This window comes from Babylonia areolata, chromosome 1 (genome assembly GCF_041734735.1).
Source record: "Babylonia areolata isolate BAREFJ2019XMU chromosome 1, ASM4173473v1, whole genome shotgun sequence".
Classification (NCBI taxonomy): domain Eukaryota; kingdom Metazoa; phylum Mollusca; class Gastropoda; order Neogastropoda; family Buccinidae; genus Babylonia; species Babylonia areolata.
In genome coordinates, this window is record NC_134876.1 from 97,997,986 (window position 1) to 98,007,985 (window position 10,000).

General features: G+C 46.4%; 1 protein-coding gene across 1 annotated transcript in view; it reads right to left on the minus strand.

The window, feature by feature from the left end:
- Positions 1-6,554: 6,554 nt before the first annotated feature.
- Positions 6,555-10,000, minus strand: part of LOC143294415 (uncharacterized) — a 145,530-nt gene continuing 142,084 nt past the window's right edge. The window contains exon 3 of the mRNA XM_076605887.1: positions 6,555-8,370. Within this exon, the coding sequence (XP_076462002.1) occupies positions 6,797-8,370 (1,574 nt within the window). The 3' untranslated portion in view covers positions 6,555-6,796. The remainder of the gene's footprint in view (positions 8,371-10,000) is intronic.

Genomic DNA, 10,000 nt, shown 5'->3' on the forward strand with positions numbered 1-10,000 from the left:
TTCACACCTCACAAAATGACGATTCACACCACACAAAATGACGATTCACACACACCACACAAAATGACAATTTACAACACAAAATGACGATTCATACCTCACAAAATGATGATTCACACCGACACAAAATGACGATTCACAAAATGACGATTCACACCTCACAAAATGACGATTCACACCGACACAAAATGACGATTCACACCACACAAAATGACGATTCACACCACACAAAATGACGATTCACACCTCACAAAATGACGATTCACACCGACACAAAATGACGATTCACAAAATGACGATTCACACCTCACAAAAGGATGATTCACACCACACAAAATGACGAGTCACACCACACAAAATGACGAGTCACACCGACACAAAATGACGATTCACACCGACAGAAAATTCCCCTCTCTCTCTCTCTCTCTGTCTGTATGCGTTAGAGGGGAAATTTGTGGTGGGGAATGTTGGGGTGGGGTGGGGTGAGAGTGTGTTGCTGGCCACTTGTGTATAACGTGTGTGCTTGTAAGCGAGCCTGTGCGTATTTTTGTGTGGTGGAGGAGGGGAGCAGGAGTGAGGCGGGGGTAGAAGTGATGGTAGTAGTGGTGGTGATATGTGGGGGTGGGTGGGGATGCGAGTGTATGTGTGTGTGTGTGTGTGTGTGTGTGTGTGTGTGTGCACGCGCCAAATTTCCACCACGTGAGAAGTGATTTTCACGGCTACAAACACGCATACAGTCGCGTGAGAAAAGCAGCAAGAAAGCAGAAAACATAAGGCACAAACATATACATTCATGTCAAACCACCTGGAGCAAACAACACGATAAAAAAAAAAGAACAACAGCCGCTGTGTAATGAAAACAGAAAGAGCTAAACCCAACACGCACCTAACTCTATCTCTTCTTTTTTTCAAATAAAAGCACCCTTTCTCAATAAAGTTAAATATAACTACTCCTACATAGAAAGTTGAAAGGTCACATAGCTTTTTACGGTCATAAGTACGGGCAGTGATGTGATGTCCACTGTGCCCAGGGTCAGCATTGGCGGGAGCCCCAGAAAAAAAAAAAACAGGAATGAAAGAGATGGTTATATTCTTGACTTACAATGAGAAATTCTTACCTGGATATGAAGAAATAACGGGATTTTAACAAAAACCAATCAAGTATAGAGAAAATCTAGATAACGACACCACATTTGTACAAAACAAAACGACGTTGTTGTAACATCAGAAAGCAATGAAACATTTTCACAGTTCTCTTACATTTATCAGTTTCCATCAAAGTGAATTTGAAGTCCACACTATGGCACCAAATACAGCACGACCCAATAATCTATGTACAGTTTGTGGATGGTCGCATCAAAATAAATAAATAAATAAATAATTGGAAACTGATACAGAGTGATCCAAAGAGCAAAAAACAGCACAAAGTTTCGCTTCCCCAGTTGAACATTTCTGACGTTCATGAAGGATTATATGAATGCGCACACACACACATACGCACACGCACACACACACACACACACACACACACACATGAAGATGTCGTTTTGAGCAAGTTCAAACTCAGTTCATGGCGGTTGAGGTGTTACAATGAGTGAAATCCCCCTCCACCACCTCCACTCTCCCTTCCCGGGACAAGGCGGCAAGATCGAAGCTGTGTTGCACGGCACCTTGGAGAATTCCCTATAATCATGTTGTGGAATCAGAATCAAAGCATTTTATCGTTATCAGACACACATTTATGTCGAAAATTCCCATTGAGAAAAGCATTTGAGGGCTCTGTTTAACATGTCAAGATGACATCACAGCAACGATGACGGTGTGTGTGTGTGTGTGTGTGTGTGTGTGTGTGCACGTGCATGTCTGCAGCGTGTGCGTGTGTGCGTTATGTATGTCTGTCTGCGTAATTGTGCGTGCGTGCAATTTCCACCACTTAAGAAAAGAAGCATTACCTCCTATAGAAGAAAGGAGTGTTATTTCTTGGAGAAACTTGCAGGTTCCCTTTGGAGGAAACTCCAAAACATATGGAACGTCTCAACGACTGCTTTGAAGGAGGGAGTGTGATTCCTTAAACTGTGCATTTCTCATGATCTTTGTGGGAGTTTTAATTTCAACCACGGGTAAGCAGTAAACGGATACTGTTGTCTTTGTGGAACGCAGTATGGTTTTGGAAAAATAACTGCTGTCCTTGCATATCGTGTTACAATGTTAAAAGAACCAAAGTCCCATGGTTTTCACGGCCATCGGGGCAGTGAGGTCATTACCGCTGTGTCTCAGCTTCGGCATAGGAAGACGGGGCCCAGTCCTCCCCTTTCCGCCGTTTTAACGATGCACGTGCCTGGGCGGAGGGAGGAGAATCGGAGTCAAGTGAGAGATCACCATGCCGAAAGCGTGGGTCTCGAACCCTGGCCTCTAGTGAACTCAGTGTCAGAAGTCAACGACTAAAGGATTCAGCAACGGCGGCTTGTCCACACATGTGTTGTATAGATCTCTTTGATGTCATCGTGGTTCTATAGATAATGTTTGAATATTGCAATATCATTGATAGTTATGGATTGGTATTGTTTTACAGAAATGATACGTTTTTTTGGTTTTGTTTTCAAGTCGTATCATCTCTAGTAGGTAGTGAATGACAATTGTTTAATGAAAACGTCAATTGCAATGTGGTCCACTCACAATGCAACAGCATATCATACACTGACTTACACAGTGTATCCGTAATTTGTTGCCGTCTAGAACCTCTCTCTCTCTCTCTCTCTCTCTCTCTCTCTCTTTTTCCTTCTCTCGTACACAGACAGATAATCCAGTCATGTTAAATGCACAATGAGTCAATACTCTCTCTCTCTCTCTCTCTCTCTCTCTCTCTCTCCTTTTTTTTTCTCTCGTACACACAGAGATAATCCACCAGTCATGTTATATGCACAATGAGTCAGAATACCTACACTGGAAGAAATGTGCAAAACTCAGATGTGTGTGAGAAAAAAAGTCAATATATAACATCATCTTAACGTCAACGATACCAATGGTTTTCATAATATAAAAAGCAGCTCTCCACCCAACTCCCCCGCCAGAACGACAGCACAAACTGCACAGACACAGTACGATGCACTCATCTGAATATTGGTCAGCAATTCTGTTTATCATACGGTGCTCCATTAGTGTGTGGTGCACGCGCACCGCAGAGTTCACTCATTGTGGCTGGATCCGAAATAGGTTTTTTTTCTGTTGAAGTGGCAAGTCTGTCAGCGTGTACCAAATCTTCACGCACAATGCACTTAGACTGTGACCTGGGTTATCCTGCAGAGTGCAGAGTTACGTCCCTTCGCCGCCCTCTCGGCGCCACACGTCAAGATCTGTCATTCACACATTTGCCCAAGTTGTGAACTGGACAGCTGATCAACAAATTACTGTTTGCCAACCAGTCAGCATGAATCCTGTCTGGATGAGTTGACAGCTGGTCTGACGTCACTTTTCTGGCACCAACCACTGAATATGCCGGATGGCACGTCAGAAGGATGACCATCAACATCAAGAAAACGATTTACAGAGCTTGTACATGCACGGAATTATAAGTGATCGCGTCTGTTGAACTCGATTTCTAAGATAAGTAAACGGATACAATGTTCCTCTCAAAAGGTATGATCAGGCATCTGGATTTGTACTGATGATTACAGGCATCTGAATTTGTACTGATGATGACAGGCATCTCGATTTGTACTGATGATTACAGGCATCTGGATTTGTACTGATTACAGGCATCAGGATTTGTACTGATGACAGGCATCTGGATTTGTACTGATGATGACAGGCAGCGAAATGTGTTCGTCACACTCCACTTACTGTAACATCTGTGTTTGGTAAATGCCAGCAACAGAACACGGAGATCATAAACAATGTTCGATACATAACTTCTTTCCAACAACAGGAAAATCATTCTACTGCTCGTTCATTCGCCATTAACATGAGAAGGACTTCACTTCTTTCGACAAACGACAAGAATACAGCTGGATTATTCATTTGTTGACAAGTCAGCTTTTACATGAGGAATATACCAAACTAATGAAATTATAAACTACATCACACAGAAGGTGTCCGGTCTCGGCACAGCGAGTTTGTAAGCAGGGGAGTTAAAGATAAGATCCAAACTAAGAACAGTATAATCATCTATCCTTTATAGCAGTGTACTGTACTGTAATCGATGTACTGGGGATGAGTAAGATGGCAGTGGTACCAGTCACATGGACATCCCTCATGATCTGATTCCACACACAATCCACACTTTCAGTTTCAAGAATGTGTCAAAGACTGACACGATATACCTGGTAACACCTGCTTTGGGAAGAACAAGTAGCAGACGCATGACCTGTCACGTAACTAGCCAGTGTCCGTGAATCACGTTACTAGCCAGTGTTCGTGAATCGCGTAACTAGCCAGTGTTCGTGAATCGCGTCACTAGCCAGTATTCGTGAATCATGTAACTAGCTAGTGTTCGTGAATCAGGTAACTAGCCAGTGTTCGTGAGTCACGTAACTATACAGTGTTCGTGGGTCCCGTGACTATACAATGTTCGTGAGTCACGTAACTATACAATGTTCGTGGTTTAAGTAGTGTTCGAGGGTTACATAACTATCCCGTGTTCTGAGTATGTAACTATCCTGTGTGTAACTATCCAGTGTTCGTGAGTATGTAACTATCCAGTGTTCGTGAGTATGTAACTATCCCGTGTTCTGGAACGTGGAAGTGTGTGGTCTCACGATTGTAAAACTCTACATTGCTATCAAAACTAGAAACCACAACTAAATGTTCACATTCATACTCAGTTGAGAAGATGTCTGTTATTGCAGCTGTCAGAATCTTCAGGAGATTTAAAACTGGTAATGCTCCAGAGAAGAATGTTTTCCTGATAAACTGATTTTTTTTTTTATCTAGAAGCCTTGAAAGCATTCGTGTATGTTTGTGTACCTATCAGAATTAAATTTTTGGTACAAATTTTGCCAGAGGACAACACTTTTGTCACCATGGAATCATTTTCAGTGCGCCAAGAGAATATTGCCAGAGAATTATAATATATATATATATATATATATATATATATATATATATATATATATATATATATATATAAGAAGAAAAATGTGCCCCTTGACAACTATTTTCAATGAAGGCCGGGAGATCCACGTCAAAAACGAGAATCACGCTTAAATGGATTGAGCTAGAATGGTTTGCATGGAGCTTCACTGTCTCAATGAGAAGTCACTGCATTCCGACAAAACCATATACACCACACCACATCTGCTATGCAGATGTCTGACAGTAACATAACCCAGCGCGCTAGTCAGGCCTTGAAAGCATGTATGTGTCTATCAGAATTGATTTTTGGACAACACTTTTGTTACCATGGGTTTTTCAGTGCGTCAAAAGCTTGCTGCACACGGGACCTCGGTTTATCGTCTCATTCGAATCATTACACGCTCACTTTGATTTTCCATTCAATTTGGGAGAAAGGGCGAGAATGGGAATTGAACCCAGACCCTCACGGACACTGTATTGGCGGATAAACGTCTTAACCATTCTGCCACCTTCCACCTGGTTTTGAGATTGGAGTTTCTGCACACAGCTCCTCAGACTGGTTGGTTCTGGAGATAGCGGTCATGATGGCAAGGCTAGAATGGCTGTCTGAATAAACACAAAAGGTTAAGGACGACTTCAAAAAAAGTAAGTATATTTTATATACTTATAAAAACAAGAGATCAATCAAGCTATGTATGCAGACTTCGATAGGAAAAACAAATAAAACTACACGCAGGAAAAAATACAACAAAAAAAATGGGTGGCGCTGTTGTGTAGCGACGCGCTCTCACTGGGGAGAGCAGCCAGAATTTCACACAGAGAAATCTGTTGTGATAAAAAGAAATACAAATACAAATACAAAATAAAGTATGGTCTTCCACTGGGTTCTCATTAAACTGAATACATTAATTATCGGCTGAGTCAGGAACCATGAACAGCTTGAAGAACACGTTTCAAAATCGATGTTTCAGCCACAGCTGTCCAGTTGTTTGAGTGGTTTATGATCAGTAACTGTAGTTTTGGTTTATGATCAGAAACTGTAGTTTTGGTTTATGATCAATAACTGTAGCTTGCCATTGACTACAGCGGAAGTGCACGGCCAAGACAACACCTTGGGTTGTGGGCGGCGCTCATGACAACGGCTCCACGCATTCAAACCATCTGGCGAAAACTCAGCATCATTTCCCTACCCTATCCCCAAGAAGAAAACTGAAAGTTTCTACGTGGTCCATAACTTTGAATAAATCCTGTATGTAGTAAGATAATGATCCACATATCTAGCAACGACATCAATCCATTATTTATTTTGCAACGAAGCCACTGTTTTCATTGATGTTCCACTCATCCGGCCACTGCGTAGAGTGGTCTGCACTGCAGACCTGCACTAACGATACATCATCATTCCCCCACTCGCTCACCTCATTCTTGAGACGCCATGTTGCACTCCACAATTCTCGTTGCACTCGTCAGCTGATAATTCAGTGTTCTGGACAATTCAAAGTGTGGGTAGAAACAGAGCACTGATGTTGAAACAGAGAGGACGAAACGCAATTTCTGTATTCATGCTACCTTTCCATCACAAATCATTCAACACACAAGTTAACAAGTCAGTGAATAGCAGTTGGGTTCAGATAGTTCACACACTTTATCTCCATGGAACGATGGATTTTGTGATGAAAGAAAAAGAGCCGAAGAAGACTGTGAGGTCATCAAAAAAACAATGACGTCACTCACAGGTGACGTAGGCGTGCATGCTGGAGGCGAGGTAGGACGCCTGTTGCCGGGGAAACGTCTGGTGCTGCGGCTTCTGCTGCTGACTGTGGAGCAGGGAGTGACGGTTGGGCTGTGACGTCATGTTGGGCAGGGTGGACCTGGCGTAGGGGGAGGAGGAGGAGGAGGACAGGGGTCTGACGGTGACGGTCTCCGTGACGCCGCTGTTCCCTGGGTGCAGGGGGGAGTGGTACAGCACCACTGGCTGAGCGAACCGCTTCTTGGGGCTGGTCACCTCCCCCTCCCCGGGGACGGGGTTGGGGTAGCCGTGGTAGGACGCCGTGTCCGTGGGCCGCTCCTCCTCGTACACCGCCAGCAGCTCTTCCGGGGGGTCCGGGAATCCCCCAGACCCGGGCCGCTGCTGGTGATGCTGCTCGTGCAGCTCGGAGGATGATGACAGGCGTCTCCACTGCCGGACGGGTGGAGGGGGAGGGGCAGGGTACCCCGGATCAGAGTACTGGTAGATCAATCTACCCGGTTTCCTCTCTGGGTGGGGGAGGGACCTGTGGTGGCCCCCGTCCCTGCCGGGGCTGGCGAAGTGGCCTGCAGAGCTGACTGGGGAGTGTGTGGCGGAGGGGGGCAGTCTGCCGGGGGAGGGGCTGTGCTGCTGATGCTCGCTGTAACTGGCGGAGGGGGGCAGCCTGGCGCGGGCCGCCGTGTGGTACTCGCTGTAGCTCTTGGGTGGCGGTGTCCTCATGTAGGTGGGGCTGTTGTTGCTGCTGCTGTTGTTGTACTGCTCCCCGCAGCCCGCGCCCCGCCTGTCGCAGTGCACGTTGTGCGTCCACGACCTCTCGCGCTCCACGGCTGACCCCCACGTGCCGCCCGCGTGCTGCGGGGAGCCATGCTGCTGCTGCTGCTGCTCGTGGTGCTGTCGGAGCATCTCCCGTGTCCAGGTCCCGGCGTCCTCTGCCCGCATGTCCTCACTCCAGGTGGCGCTCTGCTGCATGCGCCAGTCGTCCATCTGCTGGTTGAAGAACACCGGGGGGTGCTTGCCCTGGTTGTGCACCCCCGCGAAGTGGCAGCTCTGAGCCGAGGACTTTCGCCTCCTGGCGGGGGACGCCAGGGGGTCCAGGGCGGAGCATGAGGCGGGGGAGGACAGCTTCCGGTGCAGGGGGGAGGTGGGCAGGGAGGTGACGCCGCTCCCCAGCCTCTGCTGCCGGGGGCTGACGGCCGCCGTGATGGCGGCGACGGCGGCGGGGGAGGGGATGGGGCCGGACACCCGCGACCCGGTCCTGCCCTGAAACGGGGAGGCCTGAGACTCCCCAGCCGTGGAGGCCCGGCCGTGGTGGTTGTGGTGGCTGTTGTTGGCCAGGGACTGGTATCCCTGAGGCTTGGCGGCCATGCGGCCCCTGGGGGTCTTGGGGACGGGGGAGAGGGAGTGCTGGGAGCAGGCCATCATGATGGAGCCCAGCAGGGACAGGGCCAGGCCGAAGTCACACAGGGCGTGGGCCCACCACAGCCGGCTGAAGTCTCCACGGGTCTCGTACTCGTCCACACTGAACAGCAACATGCCGCTGATGCCCAGCAGCTCTGGAACACACAGACACACAGATCATACAGACACACACAGAGGTACAGACATAGAAACACAGACACAGACACAGACACAGACACACACACACACACACACACACACACACACACACACACACACACATAATGATTTTCATTAGAGACAAATCATTTCTCTAATCTGCAGATGGAAAATGAATTGTTTTAGGACAAAATATGTCAGTAAAGTTTCTTGCATCTGTGGTGCTCACATAACAGCCGATCATATACCAACTTGCGATATGTTAAAGTCTCACATCACTGAACTGAAATCATCTTCAGTGTTGACGATTTTCAGCAGTCCATTGCTAATGTATGACTTTTTCAACTCCTTGTTAAATAGTCCAGTTGGTTCGCTGTTATAGTTGTTAGTTTTTCATTAGAAATATGTTATATTGTTATGTGTGTGTGTGTGTGTGTGTGTGTGTGTGTGTGTGTGTGTGTGTGTGTGTGTGTGTGTGTGTGTGTGTGTGTTGTTGTTGTTGTTGTTGTTGTTGTTGTTGTTGTTGGGGGTTTTTTGTTGTTGTTTTTTCTTGTTGTTTTTTTGTTTTTTTTGTTTTGTTGTTGTTGTTGTTGTTTTTTAAACAAAACTTAAATCAATCATTTTCTATATGTAACACACACACACACACACACACACACACACACACACACACACACACACACACACACACACACACACACACACACTTTAACTTACTCGCATGCGTACAAAGTAATTCCCCCCCCCCCTCCACCCACTCGATTTTTTTCCTACCCTCGTCTAACATCACTTACAGTGAAAAGACGTTAAACTAAAGAACGACGAAGACACACACACACACACACACACACACACACACACACACACACACACACACACACACACACACACACACACACACAGATAGATAGACAGATAGAAAATCAATTACTGATGATAGAAGATGCGATAATTACAGTGGACATACTCGTGGTCCTATCTATCCGCCTCTCCATCTATCTGCATACATCAGGTGGATGTGGGGGGGGTGGAGGGGGGTGTTTGTGTGTGCGTGTGTGCGTGCGCACACGCGCGCGCGCGCATGTGTATGTATAAGTAAGTTAAAGGCAGGAAGAAATTTAAGAGAGACTGAGAAAAAGCACAAGAATGAAGGGTCGACGAAGAGAGAGAGGGAGGGAGAGAGAGGGGGAGAGAGAGGGAGGGAGAGAGAGAGGGAGAGAGAGGGAGGGAGAGAGAGGGGGGTGAGAGAGAGAGGGAGAGAGAGAGGGAGGGAGAGAGAGAGGGAGAGAGAGGGAGGGAGAGAGAGAGGGAGAGAGAGGGAGGGAGAGAGAGGGGGGGGTGAGAGAGAGAATGAATGAATGAATGAATGAATCTTTATTTTCCAACGGTGAAGATATTAGCACTTTGGCCGACTTACACATCTGCCGTTGTTCTAAGAGACACACAAACATGTACGCATATAAATGTAGTTATACTGAATACTTAATACATGTATAATGTACTAGTATAACACAGCGTCAAACTGAGAGACACAACATCACTCACATCTGTACGGAACGGAAGCGAGTAACACACACACGCACACACGCACACACACACACACACACACACTAACACACACACACA